This window comes from Ixodes scapularis, unplaced genomic scaffold (genome assembly GCF_016920785.2).
Source record: "Ixodes scapularis isolate PalLabHiFi unplaced genomic scaffold, ASM1692078v2 PGA_scaffold13__105_contigs__length_92229423, whole genome shotgun sequence".
NCBI lineage: Eukaryota > Metazoa > Arthropoda > Arachnida > Ixodida > Ixodidae > Ixodes > Ixodes scapularis.
Window position 1 is genome coordinate 35,368,913 of NW_024609839.1, and position 22,562 is coordinate 35,391,474.

The following is a 22,562-nucleotide window of genomic DNA, read 5'->3' on the forward strand; positions in this document are numbered from 1 at the left end:
AGGAAATTTGCTGCCCATTTTTGTGAATAGAGAAAAACAGTCCTTTCCAAAAAGAAGAAATGTAACACCCATTTTCTTCCGGGAAAAAATTTGCTCCCCCTTTTGAGGCAGAAATTCACCACAAAATTTTGCTAGAGGAGACAAGCATGGTCCACTTGCATAGGACGAAAATTGCCACCTAATCCCAATGCTTGAGAAATATTGCTCCAGCTACACAATAGAAAATGTCCAACAACTTTCACCTGCAAGAGAAAAACTGCTACTTCTATGGAGAGAATTTCCCACTAGTTTCTACCACTAAGTATTTCTTCCCTCTTTCAGAATACAGGATGGAGGTATCATGAGTTGCCACCATATATCATCCTAAATTAAACAAACAATGTTAGTTCAAGTGTGCACTGTGCCTCAGGCAGAGATTTTTTTTTTTCAAGGTTTCCTTCATTGCCGACAGTGCCGTCACGACCATTGTGGTTGGTTTGGTGGCCTGCAGCCCCAACAGGTGCTCTAGAAGAGCATAAAATCCTCTCGCTCCCGGTTGGTAGCAAATGCCGGCCACCCAGTGCAGGCAGAATGCGACCAGGATCGCATGCGCTGGGTGGTCAGCCTTGATGAGTTGGTCCTCCACTTGGACCATACAGATCCCAACATCATCTGGATCTCCGTTCCAGATTACGGATGGGTACTTGGAGAACCACGGTGCCTGAAACCAGACAAGCAAACATCTGTTGGTCCCAAGACGTATCCATGTCGACCTGTTTGCATAGTTCAATTACAATTTCAATTGCTTGCCCACAGCTTGCCCTACCGCTTTTAAACAAGTCTCATATCATCTACCTCGACTACCAAGGTATGCTCAGCTCTATGTACAAAGGGTATACCGTTTGTCCCTTCTATACTGAGAAACTGAACCTTCCCAAGATCGTTGCTGGCAAACTGCAAAGTGCCATGCATTACGATACTGGGGTGTGTGACAACTGATTTCCCTACAGTCATAGAAATCCGTCTTTGGGGGGTTGGGTATAAAGAAAATTTAGAATTTAAATGACAAGCTGCAGCTGAACAATGTGGTATTGATGACTGCATAGCAAAGCAGCCATCCTATACACATGCATGGTGTGCCTGTGAAGGGTCAGCTTGAACACGAAGACACAAACGGAGAAAGGACAGGACAGAACATACAGCTAAGCTGAATACAGACTACGCTTTAGTAAACTTCTTTGCATATTTGATGTATCATGCATTTTCTGAGTATCAGATTGAATGTTGGAATTGGAATTGTGCCACGTGGTCCACAAATCCACAGTAAAAAAAAAAAACAGGTAGCTGTTAGACTAGCATTGCACAAGTTTTTATTACCACGTCCTTGACGAATGAGGACGCCTGCTCCTTTACAGTCCTTGGCAGAGTCACCAAAAAGGCCAGGGTGGTCATCACTGCAATGAAAACAAAGCAGAAAAGAACTAATTATAAAAAAGAATGGAATGATGAATACTTAGTTATATTAAGTCAACGTGAGAAGTGCTCTCACAATGTTGATCCTCCTTGCTGCAGGTATCCACCCTTTCCAGAATGTCCCAGGTGGCCTTCTCCACCCTCTTTGCAGCCACGTCTAATACAGTGGCCATCTGTAGCTGCGCCACCGCAGTCACAGTCTGGAGTGGCGCATCACCACCAAACCTTTCGAATTCCCGAAAGATCTGAAATACACAAAACAAAGAGAATAGTGCCAAAAAATCTGTGTAGAGAGGCAGGCACACATCCCTGTAGTCTCAGCTAGGTCAAAACGCTTCACATTAGTCATAGGTACATTATGAGGTGTGATCAAAAAATTCTGAGACTGATTTTCTAGCCTAAAAGGAGAGGGCAGCACAGTGACGTGCATGCAGCAGTCGAAGGCAGGAACCTTTCTGCGCCGTTATGCCAAAGGGTGTCGCTCTGAACATTTGGAACTAAGCTGCACGAGTTTGTTTGACCACATGCACGAGCATGGCAATCTCTTCATAGACTGCAAACCAAAGCAAAGGCGGACATCAATTTTATGTCTAGCTTGGCACATCTAAGACAGAGACCTCTGAAAGCATTTGGCAGTGACTATTTCGACGTCCACTGTCCAAATCTCAAAAATCATTTCGGCGTCTGTGACGTCACTTTTGTAAAATGTCAAAATAGTGGCTCTATTATTTCAACATCCCCTTTCAATGCCACAGTCGTAGCAAGAGTTTTGTGGTTTCATTCTGTTTAGTTTCTGATGGCATCGTTGGTGTTGTGTTGGCGTTTTCACGGATAGATTCGGTCCTTGTTGGCAGTGGAAATGTCTTGATCAGCTTGTGTGTGTGTGGCACTGGCTCGACAGTTTACCCTTTCGGATGTGACACGCCCATTGTCACGTCTTCAGGAAGTGGCGTCACGGATGTCAAAGTAATATTAAAAAATTTGAAAGTGGATGTTGAAATAGTCACTGCCAAGTAATTTAGAAGGCTTATGTCAAAAAGCAGTGAGGTGCGCAACGTGTTTTGAGTGGCACTCGTGCCTCAAGAATGGCAGAATCTCACTGAAATCAAAGCGAGGTTGGATAAGGTCGCCCTACCACTAATCATCTTCCACCGATGCTCTGCCGTTCCCAAGGTGCAAGTGCCACTTAAAACACTTTGCAAATTCACCGCTTTTTTGACACAAGCCTGCTAAATCATTTGAAAGGTCTCCGTTTTATATTTGCCGAGTTTGACAAAGAATTGATGTTCGCCCTCGCTCTGGCTTGCAGTCTATGGTGAAATCGCCATTGTGACCAAGCACGTGGTCACAAAACCTCGTGAAGCGCAGCTCCAAATACTCACAGAGCGACGCCCATTAGTGTAACGAGACACGAAGGTCCCCGCCTTCGACTGCTGCATGTGCATTACTGTGCTGCCGTCTCTTCTTACGCTACAAATTCAGTCTTGGAACTTTTTGATCACACCTCATGCAAACAATAATTTGCACATAATGCAGGTCGGTGCCAGCTGAGTCCTGCAATAGCTCACGCTCATGCAAAAAGAATGCCGAAAGAAATCTACAACAGAAATGTTGCAGCTTTGCTATAGCCAACCCTGATGACTTTTTTGATTGGCTGATGACAATACATGAGTGCAGAGGGTACCATTACGATGAAAGCACATTGGTTCATCACCACCACAAAAAAAGTGAAGATGCAGTTATTATGAGGGAAGCAAATGATGATCGTTTTCTGGGACTGCTCTGGTGTGCTCCTGATAGATTGTGTCCATAAGGGCCAAACAGTCACCAGGACCTCCTGACAAGGTTACAGGAAATCATTATCACAGTAAAGAGCAGACCAAAAGAGTGTGTTTGCTCCAAGGCAATACCTCAAATAATTCAGTGCAGAAGGCCGACACATGACACTGATTTTGGCAATTAAATTCTGCCTCAGCCTTCATATTCACGTGACCTGGCACCCAGTGCCTTTCATATCTCTTTAAGCGTTCACTGCGTGACAGGCATTTACAAGACGGTGACAAGATGCTCGTCGAGCTGACAGAGTTGATCTTCAACACCAAAAACAATATAAAAGGAAACAAAGCCAGCTGCAGAAATGGGTCAAGACACAAATAGAATTTGTTTTTAACCACACGGTTGAAGATATTTATCAAAACAAAAAATATGAATCTGAATCAAAATGCCTGCACTGACCTGTGTTATTGTGACGTGACATGTTTCTCAAAGATGTTGGCAGGAATGAATCAGAACGATGTGGATAATAGTCGAAGTCAAATGGGTTGTTTTTCTACTCCTCGTGCAATGCTCCCCGAGACCTCGAATGCTTCTTTTTTTAAACTTATGTTCGATAATTTCTAATTTGAGTGCAATCCTAGCAGTCAGTTTTGTTCCATTCACTTCACAACACTGTAACAGTCATTGAACAAAAAGATTTCCGGCTTCTGACCCCCCGACACCCCTCACGAACATGTCATGTCACACTGCACAGCGTGGGCACCTTGGATTCGATTAGATTGTGTGGTGAGACAATTTTTGGATCTGGCATAAAAAAAAAATATTTTCTTTCAGCTGTGTGCGGGACGTCTTTTAAGTAGGGGTGTGTGAATACCGAATAGTAGTTATCGAATCGAATACCAAATCAAATTAAGAAAAAAAAGCCGAATTATGAATTGAATATCGAATACTGATTTTATTTGTAGGAATTTTTCAAAGTGTGCTGTGAATGGCATGATTATATGTGCAGAGTATGCGCCTGGTGCACAATATGCATCTCGTACAGAACAAAAGCTCAAATGTATAAAAATCCTGGTGAAAAAAAAGAAAAGCAGCTGTTGATGGACATTGGGCACTAAAGATCCAATCTTATGGCACAAACATAATCTCTCTACCATAAGCGTCACAATAACCCAGTTACAGCCACGCGTACCTTCTTTTCTCGTTAAAAGCACGACCTAACACCGTGACATGTCCCTTTTTCTATATTTTTATATTTCAGAAAAGGAACATATTGCGATATTTGGTCTCTATTTTAAGGGAGAAAAAGGGCACCCGGGATTTTATTTTATATAGTAAACAAATAGCTGTTAAATCTGAATAAACAGGCTTAAACAATATAATCTGAAATAAGAAAAAACAAACCTGGTTAGGTGGCGTAAGTCACCGTCTAACTGACTCTATGCATCCATTCCTCCGTCCATCTATCCTGTTTTAGAGATCCTAGATTTAAAAAATGGAGCAAGCGAAACTGAAACCACGGAGACGGCCCCTCCGTAGATTGGTCGTAAGTGCGCAGTGCGCATGTGCTGTGTAGTCGCGTGGAAAGAAGGCGAGCAAACGAAAGAGTGACGACGCCTGCCCGATCGGCGCCTTCTGCCTTTTCGTCACCCTCTTGCAGTTCGTAATACAAATGCGGCTATCGAACGGTTGGAAACCCTCTCAAATCTAGGCACACTATTTTTCTGTTCCGTTTCGTTCCGAAGCAGAATTTGTGGCTTGCGGTTCCGAAAGAATGACGACGACAACTCGCCTGTTTCATCGGCGCGGTTAACTGTGTGTGTGACAAGTATTTCACAACGGCGCTTCAATTTGAAACGAGGGGCTTTACTCGTGGAATGAATTAGGCATGGCGCAGAATTCCGGCCTCCAAACATTTCCTCTCTGGAAGCGGCGCTAACGGGATGTTTCGGTTGTGATTCAAGGTTATATTGCTTCACGATCATGAGTAAATCTGTGCGGTATAAAGTTTGTAGCGTTTGTTACTTCTCTTTTTTCTAACCTGTGCATTAGATTTTTGTGGAATTTTAGAACCAAGAGCTGTTACTCGCATGGTCTACCGAACATCACGGCTCTAACATCGGGAGAAAACACAAATCTTTTGTCAGCTCTGCGCAAACCGCGCATCTTTGGTCGAATATATAGAATATTTGAGTGACCGAATACTAGAAATTCGATTCGCGAATCGAATTATTTGGGGACTTTCTATTCGATTCTAATTCATATATTCGAGTATTCACACACCCCTACTTTTAATAGTCAAAATGAGCACATCCGCAACCAGCATATCTGCTAGATCATCAATCCGTGGGGATATGCACACCCTTGTGAGGTGGATACGCATAAGGAGAACTAACCTCCCCACCATCGCAGCTATCTTTGTTCATGGTAGTAGTACAAGCTCTATGACCAATCCCCATACATGTCAGGGATTATGATGACACTGAAAGGGACGGCAAGCTGGAAAAGACCACTTACTTCTTCTGTTCTCTCCAGGGCGGGGTAGCGGCGAAGAATGTCCTGAACAGACGGGTGCTCTGCCGCAACCCACTGCCGCCGTGAAGCAAATGTGCGAGACATACTGTCTTCAATCCTCTCCATATCTGGGACGTCTTTTTGCAGCTCCCGTTTCATCGACTTTATGTGTCCCTCAATGCTGAAATCGTCCTCTCCAGCACCAAGCAGTAGCGCATCAGGCTGGTCCAGGAAGAATGAAAGGCATAAAATTATTAGACACCATGTTGCAGTAGTTCTTTGAATTAGGCTCAGAAGTTAACATACTCGTGCACCTTTGCTAATATTTGACCACCACCTCCAACATCTTGACCTCGACTCTTTGACTTCGATATCCTAGATCATCGCTCCTAGAAATCATTGAAAGCTCTCGTGGTTCTTTCGTAGAGATGAACTCTAGGCTGCGCTTCTTAACTGTTCAGTTGTTCTGGCAATTTCTTTTTTTCCTTAAAACGTCTTGTTGGTAGTTGAGTTGGTAGCTTTTTGTTTTGTGCTTCGTCCCGTAACAAGGCTTCGGGGAAAAGCCAGGGGAACTGACAAGGGGATAAGGTTAAAGTGGGTTTTGAAAGCTGAGTATTTTGAGGACGGGGAATTCACAGCGGGGATTTTGACACAGGTGTTTTGCGATTGGGTTATTTCATGCACTACTCGTGGTGAGCATGACATCGAGCTGTTCTGCCATGGGCAACACCAAAGGATGTCGGCTTTTCACAAGAGTCGTGCCAGCGTCCACTTTTGTTAGGCTGGCGAAGGTTTCTTTGGGAGAGCGGAAGAAAAATGATTGTGCCGCTGTGACACCGTCAGCAGGGCCAGTGGGAATGCTTCGTTACTAGACTGGACAAGTGCGTCGGGTAGGTCTATAGGGACCGTCTAATCCCCCCCCCCCCCCCCCCCCCCCCCCCCCGAGAAGGGCTTCATTCGAGCAGACAAGTTCTGTTCGTCTACTTCTCATCCATGGCGGACTCAAGTTACCTCACAAAATCACGATGATAACACCATTTCTTTTGTGGTGGTTTCCGTGGGACAACCTAAGAGTCCAACAGTTGTGTCTGCGTCGACCGTAATGGGTAGGCCTAGTAACCGTTGGGCCCTCCAGGAATAAGCTTCGTTGGCATCGGTGACTCTCCCTCATTCACAATTCGCAATTAACTTGCGAATTGTGAATGTAACAACATTTTTTGCGGTCTTTGTGCGGTGGCATGAATGATGCAGCCACCACTACCGATACCCTTCACTGCACAAGAAGTTGAGGTGACTCACTGCCATGCTGCCTCAGCAGATTCAAAGACTCCACCTGCAATTCTGTTGAGTTTAAAAATGAACTATTCCTACTAAAAATGCTGCCCTCTATATTTCTTAATCATCCATGAAATGTGGCATCTTTAGAAGTCTCATCATTTTGGTCCTTTGCACGCTACACCAAGTAATGATTGCCTCGTACCACACGTGAATAGGTTGAGGGACAAAAATTATAATCATGTCCTGGTGTTTCCTTCAACGAAACGAGCTAGCAAATATTCCTGCCGTTTTCTCCATATCTTGCGAAGTGTATGCAAGAATTAAAAAAATAAAAGGTGCGAACAAAACAAGACGAAAAAAGACATGTACGACACGGACAGGCGCCTTTTACATATTGGTCTTTTTTGTCCTGTTTTGTTCGCGCCTTTTAGCCTTTTAATCGATATGAACCAACTAGCCTGAACCAAAGTTTTAGTGGACACAAGACACTTTCGCCACCTTGGGAAGATGTCGTTTCACTCATTCGGCGACCAGCTTCCCTTCCCTCTGCTAGCTACCATAGGCGCGTGGGACTCATCTCCTATGTGTACTTGGGACGGCTAGCAAAAGATAGGCTTACGATCGATGCTTCTGTTCCCATGGAAATGAAGGCCGCAGTGCAGCAGGAGCCGTTGTATGAAGCGGATTGTAGTATTCCGAGTTTAGTTGTTGTACGGGCACGAATTCTGAACGAGAGAAGCGCGTGCCCCACTCGCAGTGGCGCGTGCTCAGGTCATGCATGCAACTACCGCTTTGGAACAGTTCACCCTGGGATTAAGAATGAACAAGTCGACAGTCACCGGTTTCCTTCCTCGCCCTCGGCGGGGCCCGTGAGGACGCGGGCCCCCGCCGTTACCGGGTCGCCTTAGCGGATGAACCCGACGTCAACTCCCCGGCCACGACGACGCCTGCAGCAGCGGCTGCAGCCCATTTCCCGACATTGACGAGGCAAGAAAGACATCGCCACCACTGGCATTGAAGGCCATCCACGCGCCACTGCGAGTGTGGCACGCGCTTCTTTCGTTCAGAATTCGTGCCCGTACAACAACTAAACTCGGAATACTACATTCTCCCTTTCTTAATATTTTTTTTAAACATGATGGAAGGATAAATAGCCAAACAGAGAATACTGCACGGATGCATGTTAAGTAATGCAAAGCAGACGACTTTTCACATCTGCGCAACACATGTCTGTGTGGTAGGCCACATGATCCCTTGTATCCCACGTTGGTATAAATGTTACTAATGTTGAGGATACATGACGTTGCCCACTTTTGTCGAAGTTTCGGTTTACAAACAGGTTATAGCAAAAACAGATGAAAAAATATTTTACTTTTCGTGAAATAAACATCGTAAGGAGACTTGTGGGTTCTTCCTAAATAAAGATCATGCACTATTTACAAAATTTTAGATAATAGCTGTGGAGTTACTTTTGAAAACCTGTAAACCATTTTTGCGCTACTCACTTATCTGTTTTGAAGCTAATCTTTAACATTACAGTGACATGCTGAAAGATCCGAAAACCAGTTTTATGAATATAAAAATTAAAGAAATGAAGATGTCTGAGTTTTTGAGAGTTCAACAAAGAATATGGATTGAATTACACAGAAAAGAGAGAAAATGTTGAGGAAGCATTTTTTCTCTCTCATGCACCTCATTCCTTCCTCTCCGTTCAACTCGAGGAGGCACAGCCTCTAAAAAATGGGTGTTGAGGTGTGATGTGAATGGGGCTAGGAAAAAACACATTTCTGTATTGCCCGTTTTGTTCAGAGCCTATGTGTACTTGCTTTTACTGTGAAAAGTTATTGCTATGCTCTTTGGATTGTCTGCTTCTTGGCTGGGAAATTTTTATTATTCACACACACACATCAGGATATTTTTTGTTTTTGGTTGCACATTAGGGGCATCCAAAAAGTGACTTTTGAAACCGAATTGAATACAAATCGAATTATTTTCCAATGATGGTAACCACAGGAGTGACGGCACTTGTTGTAAGAGCCACTCCAGAGGCCGCTGGAACAGCTTCCTGGCTCGCTCATTCACCCCGCGGCTTCTCTTCACAGTTTTTCGCATGATTCATGGTCGCACATTGTTTGATTGAGTGACGAGATCATGCCGGAGCCCTAACTACGTTTATTTTGTATTGACAGGGATGATCCGGGTAGTTTAGGTTTTCGGTGCTCGTTTATGGCCATTCTTCACTCAGGAGCAACCAACAACTGCACTGTTGGATGCAAGTTCAACCCATCGGAGCGGGTGATGCTCCAATGAAGTCTGCAGTGGCGTGGGATATTAAACTGTGACAGCAAACAAAAAGGCTTCCATTGGCCAAAGTCTGGATAGGTGGGGTTGCCTTCCGGAGTTGGAGGTCAGGCTTGCAACGTACATCGCAAAAGTGTGCAATCGGTCCCTATCCAGGATGTCCACACGATCACCGAGCAAGCGCGGCAGATGCGGTTGATCCTGTCATTTGCGAAGTGCAAGATTTGGTTGGACGACGCCGACGACGTGCTTCGAGAAAGTGGCAGTGATGAAGACGAGACTGACAGCACCAGTGCGGACGAGTCGTAGTCTAGTCCCGGACGGAGTGAGAACGACAGAGAGCAGCTTGAGTTGTCCCGCCTGCAGTGTGAACTTTATAGTTTCGATAACGCCTGGGCATCTCATGCACCTCGCGCGTGCATGCACAGCCAAAGCACGCTAGAAGGCATCGATCGCGTGCTGGAGGCTCGGCTTTCGAAACAGATACTTTGCCGTTCTCACGTGTTTGCAGTAAAATGCGCATCTACATATTTTTATTTTTTTTTTATTTTTCGCTGTTGTGCAATGTGGGGAGGGTCGACTTATAATCGAGTCGACTTACAATCATGTAAATACAGTAAGGGTGAAAAGACTGCCAAAATGCTTTTGCCTGAGTATCCAGGTTCAAGAAAACACACCCATCTCTTCTCTTTTGGAATGCTCAGATAGGAGTGAAAAGGTCCATTCACCTGGCGGCAGACTCGCTTGGCAGATTCATTGCCATTTGCAGCCTCTTGGTTTCTTGGCTGCTTGCCAAACTTCTGCCTTTTGAGAGCAACCTCTCCGTCATCCGCAAACTTTGTGCGTTCATACTTGCACTTAAATTTTAGTGCATTGTGCCAGGAGTCCTGCATATTTTGGAACATAAAGAAATGTCGTTTGAAGTCAAGAGCAAAATAGTTTTACAAAGATATTGCTTTCCCAATCCAACTTTTGTACATGACTTGTGCAAGTTTCCCTGAGCAGGTTTCAATTTTTCCAAACCAAAAAAAAAAAAAAAAAAACGCTCATCGGTAAATATGTCTCTTCTCGTAGAGACCAGGTAAACCAAGAAAGCATGAGTACAAGGTACTTTAGACTTATGCAGATGCCAATGCACTTGTCACACAGCTGTTGAAGGAATGTTTGGGATAACCTATATTAAAATAGTGTTAACTACCAAAAGAAAGACAAAGCACGCCATTGATAAAGAGCTTGTGAGGAAAAGCGACAGCCATATTTGTGGCTGTGTATAAACTGACAGTCTAGTCTGAGCAGGAATGTCGCAAATTGCACTGTGCAATTCGTTCCAAGCAAGCACGTAGCCAGGGGGTGGTTCATGGGGCCTGCCCCCCCCCCCCCCCCCCCCGAAATCTTCCACTGTGCTGGGGCCTCCTCTCCCCCCTCTCCCTCCCCCTCATACAGCATTTTGCTGGGGCCTCCTCCTCCCTCTCCCTCCCCTACACCCCGCCCCGCCCGCCCCCGCCCCGCCCCGAACCAAAATCCTGGCTACGTGCCTGGTTCCAAGCACTGACAGACCGTACCGTGTAGCGGCAGCAGTTTAGATAAATTTAGCGCAAATGATCACACCACTGCCAGTGAGTTAGGCATATCCAGAAAGCACAAACTTACAATACCCTCCTTCGATAAGAGAGCCTATCGACAATTTTAGACTAAATAAATGTCGTCAAAAGCAAATTCCACTTTTCAAGACTGGCCACTTTACTCCACCACTGTGGTGACACGTTAGGTAACCCCCTTTCTGGAGCGTAGCTTCATTACCCACGAAGCTTTACGTCCTTGTTGCATATCAGTGAGGCACGGGAAAGGCACTGCTGGTAGCCCCGATTATTTAGTCAATTGAAAAAATGTTCCTAAAATTACTCGAGGAATGACTAATGAGTCGTTTATGAACATGCACTTTCCCACTTGCCCCCAGAAAATCTCTTGCTCATGGAAGTGACCTGCCACTCCACTCATAGAAATGACCTGCCACTATCGACAGGTTTTTTTGTTGTTTTTTTTTGTGTGTGTAAACAGTGAAGCACTTAAAGCATGCATGCTATTTGGGCAACTTTTCTCGATGCAACCTTGTCAGCTACTAACAAGCTTTTCGAACAAAAAATATTTTTCAGTTAGCTACCAAATATAAACACAGGACATGAAAGTGTGTATAAATTAACTACATACTATGATGGGATCATATTGTAAGAAATGAAGTGACAGGAAAGGCAGCACACAGCAGTTTTTTGTTGGCCCTGTGTCATATCATGTGAAAAGATGAAATGCAAACGTTGTAAAACACATTCACCAGAAGGTTTAGAAGAAATATGAATTTTTATTATAGAGAAGCCTACCTGTGTCATCTAAATAGACAAAAAAGGTGGAGGTCATTGCGTAAGACTTATGCAGTGTCCCGAAATACAGTTGTCTCCATAATTCAAAATTTGCAAGAAATACTTGAAACTAAAAGGAGAGTGAACTGATTTTCCTATATAAATTGAGCCTGCTTTCCACCTTGACTTCAAAGGCGAATAAGCGATCATGTGGTTGTGACAAACAACCCTCCTGGAATTGGAAGTACTCAGTGGTCAGCCTTTGACAATTCGCCTAAGACCCACAATGACAATGATTTAAACAATGAGAAAGAAGGCAATCCCCCATTTGCGTTAGAATTCAACAGTCTCCATAATGGCATTGATTGGCTTCCCCAGCGGCACAAGACTCCTGTCCAACTTTAAGAGCTGGATTCGACTGACGTGCAATGGACCTTTTTCGAGTACCGAGCGCTGTCTGGGGAGTTGTCTGCGAACTACAAATGAAGAGCAGCCCAACATGCTTCCGCCCGTCAAAACACGTTGGCATCGTGCTGTTGTATCGTTTTTCAGTGTTCTACCCCATGCTACCAATACTAAAAAACAAAGCGTCAAAATAGACTAAATACGCGCGAAGATGGATGTTGCTGTCGCCATTTTTGGAGGGCACCGTCCCGATGCCCTCTGAAAATGGCGACGGCGGGAATGTGCGCATGCGCGGAAGCTTACTGGAAAAAGGTCCATTCTACCTCAAAAGCATCAAGGCAAAAGGAAGTAAGCTTTGCAAAGAAGCGCAATAGTCTGCGTCTATTTTCAACAAAGAATGTGTTTGTCTCAGTAATGATTTGAAATCGAGTGTCCGACCATTGCGCCCCTTTCATTCCACCTTCCCTTCCCACCTGTGTTCGCCCCCAATTCGGGGATAAAATAAATTTCTGCCCAAACAGGAGTCAAACCTACCTCACAGTCCGCAGCCCAATGCTATAAAAAGGGCCCCTGACATTCAAAATATATCTCTTTTCTTCTGGAAAATCAGCTAAACTTTTTGGTACAGATCCAAGAAGCGTCATACTCCGCTCGAGGAGGAGACAAGGGAGAGGGAAATTAGAGAGGAGGAAAGAAAGAGGGAGAGAAGGATTAGAGCGAGAGGTGGGCGGTTGGCACTTCTAAAGACTGGCACTTCTAAAAGACTCGCAAAACCCCAACGTCCTTTTTAAGCTATCACAAGGGGCACATAGCCATCCAGCTGCCCGAAATACTGGATGCTTTGCCTGCACAGAACCAGCTAGAAGAATCCAAGCCTCTGCAGTTGAATTTCGACGTCATCACAGTCAGATGAAGCGCAGACACAGATTGTACCCAAGTGCTGTGTCAGCATTCGGCTGGCAGCCATGTCCAGTCAATGCATCAAAGGACGTTCAGAGTTGGGATCGGGGCAAATTATTGAGCCATCCGAGTTTGATGACTTTTTGTGGAGAGAGAGGAAGCCGTTCGGAAGCTTTGACTGTTCCAGGTGGTGTTGGTCCGCACCCAAAGAGCCAGAAGGAATGGAAACCTTATGGTACAGGTTATCACACTATGGTATTTAACCACAGAATGCATAAGCAACATATCAGTATCATTATAGGCAAATTCGCGACTCCAGCAAAACGGACGCCACCAAGTGGGAAAACCGGGAACCAGCCGGTCCAGGTCGCTCCGTGCCCCTCCGCGTCTCTGCAGTAGGGTGCCTTCATGAAGGCTCCCTACTCTGCAGTGGCGGCAAGCAGCAGGCCCCCCCCCCCCCCCCCCCCCCCCGGGCCTGCTGCTTGCCGTCCGGCCCGTTCCACTTTGGCCTCGCGGCGACTCGGCCCGCTGCGCCAAAAGGTTGCCGACCACTGTATTAGAGGAACAGGGGCATACTCACAGAGTGTACCTGAAAAGATCGAAACACATCCATTCCACAATGCGGCGGCGGAGATCTAACGGCACTCTGGCCTTCTGCGTGACCTGTGAAAGGTTGTGTGCTATGTCTTTGGGGGTCGGAGGAAATACATATTTCTTCGGATCCAGTGTTGGGCTAGGGCCCTCCTGGATCATAGGCACTTCCATTCTGAAAATGTGAGCAAAGTTATTATATGAATGACACACACCTATAAAAACAGGTGCATAAGCTTTAGAACTCCCAGTCCCCCAATATTGAAAACGCTTATGGCGAATTCGGGAGGTCAATCGTCGGCAACTTATTTTGCCCGAAAACCGGCAATAGTGTTTGCGTGGTCAGTTTCCGGCTGGCGCGCACTGTTCGGGTGGTGGTTCTCCGGCAAGCACCGGCAACTTTCCGGAGCTTTTTCCACCCGAGCTCCGAACGTCTGCGCGAGCAGGCGCCAGACTGCATCCGGTGTCGTCCCTTCCGAAATCGGAGAGAAGGTCTGTGAGAAAAAAATGAATAGGAGAAGGTAACTGATCTGAAGTCACTTTAGCAGCCGCTACACGAGTCAATCCAAGTCGTTGGGACATGGGTGACAGTGGCGACGGGCTCTCGCTGGCGGTGTCGCACGGGCAAGAGGTGAAGTAAACTGCCACCATCTCGCATTTCGTGTTCGGTTGCTAAGTGTCACGTGGTATGCTGCCGGCGCGTTTCTGGCTGCCGGTTCAGCCGGCTCGTTCTCGCCGGCGATTGGCCACCCGAATTCGCCATTATAAAAACAACTGCATGAGCTGTAGAACTAACACTCCTACAACACCTTATTGCTAGGTTTCCATGCTTTCGGATAAATCCAAAAAAAGCTGAAAAACACTCCTCAGTAAAATTTTTGAAGGGTCAGGACATGCCAAAAATGAAATATGAGGCAACTATACTGCTAGAATCCATTGTATGTTCCTATAATCCTGCTAAATAGTTCAATTACAATGGCGCAATAGTTTTATGGATAAATTGATATATTTACGGGACCCTCGGATCCTCCCCATTCAGAAGGTGTGCGACGTCATTAGCCAACTGCACAGCGTCTCCTTGCACGCGCTTACAGACTTGGCTCTTTCAGCGTCTCAAGATTCAGCTTCCTCGTTTACCTTCCGCATTTCAAGCATGCAAGCATGCATGTAGATTATTATGTCTACGGCATCGCTCGCTTTATTTAAGTCTTTGACACTGATCGCAGCAAAGAGATGTTGGAAGCTGTTCATTTTGACTGCGACCCACTGGCGACCAGCTCCAGTGACGGTAGTCACGAACAAACTCGCCGAGGTCACCGTCGTCTGGGACAATCTTGCAGGTGCACGCAGGAGAGAAGGTAAAAAAGCCGAAGGTGAGAGCAAAAATAGTGTTGGTGTTGCCAAGTTCTGCGAGTGGTTCTGATCATACCTCATCCGTACATTTCAGCGACTGTACGGTAACAAAACTTGCAAAGGTATGAATTGTTGATTGCTTCCTTCATGAAATAGCGAGAAAATCGCAATACAAGCTCGCGTTCGATACACTCTCACAGGACACAATTTCTAGCAGAAAGTCTAGTTGTTTATTCGGATCCTCTTCATGCAAACAGCAGCTCGTAGCAGACAAACCCCCATCGTCTGCTCTCGCACCTCGTCTGAGTAATGCATGACTGGGTTGCATCCTGGCACACATTCGATTTTCTCGGTGCAGCAAGTGCATTCACGCGTGCAGTGCCAGTGCTGGAACAAACTCGGAAAGTGCACCCGCTCGTGCAGTGCCCACTGAAACAAACCTGCTCCACACTGCGAGTGAGCATGCGTCGGCACACGTAGGCACAAGTGCCGTAAAGCAAACTCGCTATTAAAACAGTTCTAAAAAATAATCATACACTTCTGGTGAAGCGGCTACAGGAGCAGGAGGTGGGGCCGACTCTTGGGGCGCCAGCCGTGTAGCCCTCATCTTGGAGCCCGCGACCAAGGTTGTCGTACTATCCCAGTCAAGATATTCGCCGAGTTCTACATCAAGGACCTGCAAAGGTTACATTCAATTATTTTAAATTCTAAACAGAAACCTAAGACAAGATTAAAAAATTAAAAATAAAGAAGTGAATTGGTTAGGGATACTATGCTGAAAGCATACAAGTTTTTTATTTAGAAAGTGGCTATTCTGCCGGCAGCCGAGAACGATTTTTCTGTTATTCTACCGGCAGTCGCCTCCTTTTAGCTGTCTGAACGTGCGTGGGTGGGTTAACATTTTTGTATTGAGCCGCCGCAGACTGTCGCCACGAAGCAGTGTAAACGGGTGCGCTGGGTAGGTTAACAGGCGTCCCAGTGATCAATGTGCAATGAAATGTCCCTACAGCAAGCAACTCATGTAACGAGTGTCCATGAAACATGCGCCTTTTCAAATGTGCCTAGAGAATAACAACTTAAATATTGTACAGGCATTTGCTACATGGTTTCAGGCAACCAATTGGAAGCGACAGGCAGTAGATTAACGGAAAAGTTATTCTGCCTACTGCCGGCAGAATAGCCCCTGCCTTTATTTTTGCGCACTAGGAGTTGAGACTTGAAATTTTCGTTATTTTCGTTTTGGAGCGCGCCGGGATCGACTTCTATGGAACGAGCCTATTTCACTGGGAGATTGTGATCGAGACGGACATGTTCCACTGGTCAATTTGGATTAGGTCCCGCTCCAGATCTCGATCTGGATGCGAGAAAAGTCGCTTCCAACGATTTCGTCGGATTCAGCCGGAAACCAGCTGGGCCAGCCCTCGGCGCACACACGTGACTTCCTTTCTCGTGGGGCATCTCGCCTGATCTCGCCCCAGAAGAATTTCTGGGTGAGATCAGGCGAGATGCCCCTTGGTTCGACAGCTGTAATGGCTGTCGAGCCAAGGGGCATCGACAGCCATTTGTGGGTAAGCAAGCAGCCAATTTGTAATGGCTGCTTGCTTACCCCTTGGCTCGACAGCCGGTTTGTTTTGCAGGAAAAAGAAGAGAAGGTTTTGCCGCACTATGAGCATTCCGGCAATCTTTGCTAGAAGCTCCCAAGATTCCTGCAACTCGTGCGTCAAACACGTGTTAGCGCCACGATCGCAAAAATGTCTTCGAAACTACCGTAGCGGCCGCAAAAAGGGGATTCCCGGGCAGTTGAATGACGGGAAGGCATCTCCCGATCCCGAAGCAGTGGTCATATTTTACTGAGGATCCGTAGGCGTCGTGACCCCGTTCGGATCGTGCGCTCCATTCCCGGTCTGGTCAACTGATCCCGGCGCGCTCCAAAACGGCCAGTGAAATTCACCATTAAATACACATTCTAAGAAAGTTGCTACCTGATGCTTCCGGTTGTTGATATTTTTGTGGGAGCATTAGTTGTATAAGTGAATAGAGGTTTTGGTTGACTGATTGATTTTAATGTACATGTATTTGCATCAGACTAGCTACATCATGATGTGGTCCACTGGACGTTTGCCTGCTAGAGGACATGCACTTACATTAGTTGCACAGTTGTAAGCAAAAAAGGCTCAAGGTATACCTAAGCATTTCTTATGAGTTGTGAATGTGAAAGCATGAATGTTGTTCTTGCGCGCGGCATCGTGAAGTGGCCGTGCCGCGCTGACATGGCCGTCCCGCCACTCTGAAGTCTCCCCGACGGGGCTGGCCCCACCCCCAGGCGATTCCTTTTACCGGCACAATGGCGGCACGGGTACGCAGCAGCATAGGGTGGCGCCCCTTGAAACTGACGTGCGGAGGCCGCATCCCTCAGGTTTCGGCTTAATTTCGTTGCCGTTTTGCGTGGCGTTTTGTGCGGCTCCAAAGCTAGGAGGCTTCAGACCGCGGCTACTGGCAGAGGGGAATTCAGCCGCCGTTTGGCAAATGACGTCGGCTCGCTGAATGGGACAGTTGATGCTCTCGCATTAAATGGAATAAAATGACAGAAATAAACAATGCCAGTTTCCAACATGAGTAATGCTATTCGAGCGACGTCGTGCACCTTGATCGGAAATAGCCACACACACGACACAAAACTTCTTTGGTCTTGCACATAATGAATTGTCAAAATAGACTGCTACAGCTGGAGCATCGCCTTGTGATAGGGATGGACGCTTCCCACGCATGGACCCAGGATCAAATCTGGAAAACTGTGGGAATATTCTTTTTTTGTCAAACATTTGGTGATGTTAGCATCCTGTTTTACAATTATCACAGTATGTCGCTAAACTACACAATAAATAAATAAGTAAATAAATATATATCTTTTTTTTTTAATGCAACGAGTTGGTTAGGTGGGTTAATATGTTTAAACATACCATCCTAAGACTCAGATTGTTGCCGTTTCGCGGCGAACGTCTGCGCGTCGTGTGTATAGCGTACAGTCTCCGTTTCGTGCGTATAGTCACTTCCAGTCAAGGTGCACGGCGTCGTGCGTACGCGCCGAGGAACCGAGGGGGAGGAGTAGACGAGAGCGCGCGGGGGCGTCAGAACAACCAACTCTGGTTGGAATTATGAGTGGGTACACCTGAAGTTGTCTCCTCTGCACTCGCCGAACGCCCTAGAACGCAGAACGCCGGCGTTTGCTTTTTTGCATCCGAACGCGTTCGACGGGTGCAGTGGAGACAAAGGCAGCTAGCTTTAGGTCTACCCACTTATCACGTTAGAACCAGAGATTGGCGTTCTGACGTCCCCATGCGCTCTTGTTTCCATCTCTAGGTTCCCATAACATGAGTGAATGTCGTTTTAGCGAACAGCGCCATCGGAGTGAACCTACGTTTTAGCGAATTACGGAGGCGAGTGTTAGCCCCCCCCCCCCCCCCCCCCCTTTTTCGCGCGCGCGCTTTGCGGCGGGTCTGCGGCGGCTCATTACAGAAATGTTAACCAATTTGGCCCACCCACCCGTGCCTACTCTGTGACTATTCGCTAAAGTGTTTTTCTATGAAAAGTCGGCGTTCGCTAAAACGTCGTTTGACCAATTGATTGCCACCACTCTTCAGACATACCTGGATGAGGACCCTGTCCGTTCCTTCAAGTTCTGGAAACTTGATCAAAAAGGCATCTTTGATACTGTCGAAAGTGAAGTCCGGTGGAATCATAATTGGACGACAGAACTTCTCGAAGAAGCCCACACACCTAAACATTTTCACACAAAAAAGAAACAGATCGCACACCGAGTAACGTAAACGAGCCGCGAACGAGCACGCCCGAAAACCTCAAACGAAGTTGCGCGGCGTATTGTGGCCAGATGGTATGATCTGAAATAAGCCGAAAGTGAAGAAAAGTGTAGCCCAAAAATTGAAAAATAGGCAATAAGGTAAACAATTTTAAAACTAGTTATTTAGTCGTATTAATTTACTTCAAAAGTAAAAGAAATATGCTTTTGCATTTCTAAATTATTTTATTCGAGCGCTTTGCTCCCCCGGTCGCCTCACTGGTCGCCTCCACTCAACGTTGCCTCCACGACAGTGACTGTACCTCCACTGACTGCCTCGATTACCGAATCCAATCCGGAGCAGAAGGCGCTCAACAGTGGTCCTCCTTGCTCAGTGGGGTGGCTCGTTGGTGTTTCTGGCGTTGCTGACGCGCTGGGAGGCGCTGTTGTTTGTCTACTTTTTGTTACGACCCAACTAATTGTGATGCGTATTGTTCACTGCCCAAGATGCGCCTTCACAGGGACATCAATACGACGAGTGGTAAACCATATGAGGGTCCACAGCTGTGAACCTGACTTCCGCGTGATATGTGGTATAGAAAACTGTGCGGCGACGTTTCGGCGTTACAGTGCCTACCAGAAGCACGTGTACCGCACGCACAGAGCGATTGCGGGAATAACCCCGGCTCCAGGGAGGTGCGCTACAAGAAACGAACACGCTGGGGACATCGAACAAGATGCCTCGATCCCCACCGCCTCAACTTCATCGGAAGAAGCGCTCGTCGACAACGAGGGCCCCTCGGGCAGCGGTGATTTCATCAGTGATATCCGGGAGCAGCTTGTACTTTTTTATCTTAAAATCACAGAGAAGCTGAAGTTGGTCTTTACGACGGCAGACGAGATATTCACGGTGATGAGGTCTTTGGTGCACCAGATTCTTGACGGCCACAACCAGAACACTCTGAAATTTCTAATGGAGGAGAATGTGGCATCGTCCGTCATCGAAAACCTCGGTTCACGTGCAAGTGCTGCAGACATTGTTGAAAACATATTCTCCGGGCTGGGTAGCACACACTTGAGAAAAAAGTATGTTGCAGAACATTTCCCACATACCGAAGTGACCGAGGTGCCGCTTCAGGCGGGCAGCTGTAACGACTCTGTCTGCTATATCCCAGTTAAAAAGCTTCTGACAAGTTTCGTGCAAAATGAAGACATGCTGGAATGTTTAATGCAGCCTCCCGCAACACCATCAGACGTGCTTTCCGACTTCGCCGATGGTGACTTTCTCGGTCATCATCGCCAGCTCGCCCAAGATGACAGCCACACCATATTCCTGCTCTTTTATACAGACGAGCTTGAGATCACCAACCCCCTCGGCAGTGCTGCTGGACGACACAAGGTTCTAGCTGTGTACTTTTCAGTTTTGAATCTGCACCCTCGGTACCGGTCAAAGCTTGGTGCTATCCACCTTATACTTCTTGTGGAGTACTGTGTTGCCATGCGCCATGGCTTAGATAAAGTGCTCGCTCCCCTGGTGGGGGACTTGAACTTGCTTCACAAGCATGGCATGGATGCCAGGAGCTTACATTTTAACGTGGTGACAGTGGCGTTCACTGGAGACAATCTGTCTATGCATCGTCTTGCAGGGCTTCAGTGCTGCTTCAGTAATGGCCGTATCTCCCGGTTTTGCTTAGCGCGGCACAAACAACTTAGGCAGCTCCATGCGACTAGTGACTGTGTTGAAAGGACCAGCCAAATGCACAAAAGCCACCTTGAAGCTTTCGCACTCGACCCATTAGTAAATGGCCCCCTTTATGGGATCTCAAATGTCTCCCCTCTGGAGGGACTCAGCAACTTCGACGTCACTGACCAACTGCCCCCTGATGCAATGCATGACATTCTTGAGGGGGGCATTGGATGCGTCCTTCGTCATGTCCTCGGTGGATTGATTCAAGACAGAATACTGCGCAAGCAGGATCTCGACAGAGTTGCTGCTTTCAAGTATGGCTTTCATGACAGGAAGTCTGCACCCAATGCAGTCAGGGACACCTTCCTCACCGGTAAGGCAAGCCTGAGAGGTACAGCTAGCCAGAGGTTGTGCCTGTTCCGACTGCTGCCTCAGTTCTACGGAGACTCCATCCCTGAAGACAATCCACACTGGAGGGTGTATTTGGCATACCGACATGTTGTCGACATCATCCTTGCAGAGAGGATCCCCAAGGACTGCATTCCTTACCTTCAAGTGAAAGTCGAAGAGTTCCTGGAACTCTACACGGCGCAATACCCAAATGCAGTAGTGACGCCGAAGCTTCACTACTTGCTGCATTACTCGAAATACATCCAGAAGTTCGGACCACCTCGCCGCTTCTGGGGCATGCGATTCGAGGCGAAGCACTCGTACTTCAAGAGTCTCGCCTCCAAAGTAAAGAACTTTCGGAACACTTGTCTGACGCTTGCGACCCGGCACCAGCTTCTCCAGGCTTATGAGCTGTCGGGAAGTCTGTTTGACTCGCCACTTGAGACAACTGGAGCAAGGCCGATCAAGGTAGAAGAGCTGCCAGAAGAGCAGCAAGCTGCTGTTGCCAAGGTGACGCTGGAGACAGAAGTTTCTGCTGTGAAAACCGCGAGCTTTGACAATTGCCAGTATCGTCTAAGTGACGTGTTCGTTCACAAAATGCAACACGACATTCCACAGTTTCTTAAGATTGAGAAGCTTCTTGTTTTCGGTAGTTTCTTACTGCTGTTATGCTAGCGTCTTGCTACACTTCATTGTAGCGAGCACAGGTGCTCCTACATTGTTAGGGAACTTAATGAGAGTGTGGCGATAATGCCAGATCAGTTGTTTAACTTTTATGCACTTGATCTTTACCGTTGCAGAGACTTTCGTGAGGTGGTGCCCCATCACGCACTACTGGATTAGTTTTGCCAAAAACTGCACGGTCTCCGCTTGTTTGTGTAATGGCATTTATAATAACTCAACGTCCCTTTTTTTTTCGCTGTTTTTTTTTGTTTTTGTAGTGTTTTGAGTGCAATCCTGGCATTTCAGTCTTATGCAAGTATTGTCTGTGCTATGTGATTTGGCCTTTTTTTATGTTGCATGTATTTATATGTTCTGTATTAGGTTCCAAGGTTGGTTAGAACCATTTCAATGAGCTTGTGTTTCTGTTGCTGGGGTTCTGCACTAGGTTTTGTTATAGGATATTATTTCGTATCATACCAGTTGTGTCCTGTGTTTTGTGTGCGTATGGTTTGTTTGTTTAAATTACACAATTAACTGTAAGATTTTCTACTCCATGCGCCATTTTTCTTTTTTTCTGATGCAGTCTTTGTTGGGCAATGCCACCTTTGACCCTACCTGCTCATGTGTGTTCTATCTCTATGTTCCAGGCTTTCATACAAAAAGAATTTTATTGCTGATTTCAGCAACTAAAAGTTTCTTTATTATTGACTCATGTACCACATTTATTAAATAGTTGCCACCACACTGTTTATCAAAAATGCTCACACTCCTGCACAAAGAGTACATACATCCAGTCATCACAATCTGCAGAAAAAAGTAGGCTAAGGAAATGGCAGATGACATTCCTGCTGAACAATGCTAATGGACTGCAAAACTGAGCACGACATTGTGAATCAAATTTCTTGCGTGCTCTGTTGTGGCTTGGGATGGGCGATGTGGTGTGACTTGCCATCCTCCAGTATCGCATGGTGCAGCATGCCCCACACACTGTGGCAACACGCAACCGTTCCAGCCAGCGCCATGCCACACAAATAGGCATGCTAGTATAGGGTGACCCAGACACCATAACTGTGGCACTGATTACGACCCAGCTGGATTTGAT

The 22,562-nt window shown here is 46.5% G+C and overlaps 3 protein-coding genes across 3 annotated transcripts; 1 reads left to right on the forward strand and 2 right to left on the reverse strand.

The window, feature by feature from the left end:
• Positions 1–371: 371 nt before the first annotated feature.
• Positions 372–10,214, reverse strand: LOC115316560. The gene is made up of 5 exons (XM_040222099.2): positions 10,050–10,214; positions 5,746–5,964; positions 1,529–1,697; positions 1,357–1,433; positions 372–700 (listed from the first exon to the last, which is right to left on the reverse strand). Exons 1-5 carry the CDS (start codon positions 10,212–10,214, stop codon positions 383–385), a joined length of 948 nt encoding a protein of 315 aa, XP_040078033.1. The 3' UTR covers positions 372–382.
• Positions 10,215–13,556: 3,342 nt separating this feature from the next.
• Positions 13,557–18,846, reverse strand: LOC120836002. The gene is made up of 3 exons (XM_040222100.3): positions 18,572–18,846; positions 15,461–15,600; positions 13,557–13,746 (listed from the first exon to the last, which is right to left on the reverse strand). Exons 1-3 carry the CDS (start codon positions 18,707–18,709, stop codon positions 13,557–13,559), a joined length of 468 nt encoding a protein of 155 aa, XP_040078034.1. The 5' UTR covers positions 18,710–18,846.
• Positions 18,847–19,270: 424 nt separating this feature from the next.
• On the forward strand, positions 19,271–21,472 carry LOC120849844. The gene has a single exon (XM_040505160.1). The coding sequence runs from the start codon at positions 19,271–19,273 to the stop codon at positions 21,470–21,472; it is 2,202 nt and encodes a 733-aa protein (XP_040361094.1).
• The last annotated feature ends 1,090 nt before the right edge of the window (positions 21,473–22,562 follow it).

Bases quoted from the DNA above. Each gene is read 5' to 3' on its own strand.
- LOC115316560 (XM_040222099.2), bottom strand. From the start codon at position 10,214: ATGCAGGACTCCTGGCACAATGCACTAAAATTTAAGTGCAAGTATGAA. The intron at 1,698-5,745 runs GTAAGTGGTCTT...TGTGTATTTCAG, and splicing joins CCCTGGAGAGAACAGAAGAA to ATCTTTCGGGAATTCGAAAG. The intron at 701-1,356 runs GTAATAAAAACT...GTCTGGTTTCAG, and splicing joins CCTCATTCGTCAAGGACGTG to GCACCGTGGTTCTCCAAGTA.
- LOC120836002 (XM_040222100.3), bottom strand. From the start codon at position 18,709: ATGTTTAGGTGTGTGGGCTTCTTCGAGAAGTTCTGTCGTCCAATTATG. The intron at 15,601-18,571 runs GTATGTCTGAAG...TAACCTTTGCAG, and splicing joins CGGACAGGGTCCTCATCCAG to GTCCTTGATGTAGAACTCGG. The intron at 13,747-15,460 runs GTATGATTATTT...TCACATTTTCAG, and splicing joins GTAGCCGCTTCACCAGAAGT to AATGGAAGTGCCTATGATCC.
- LOC120849844 (XM_040505160.1), top strand. From the start codon at position 19,271: ATGAGGGTCCACAGCTGTGAACCTGACTTCCGCGTGATATGTGGTATA.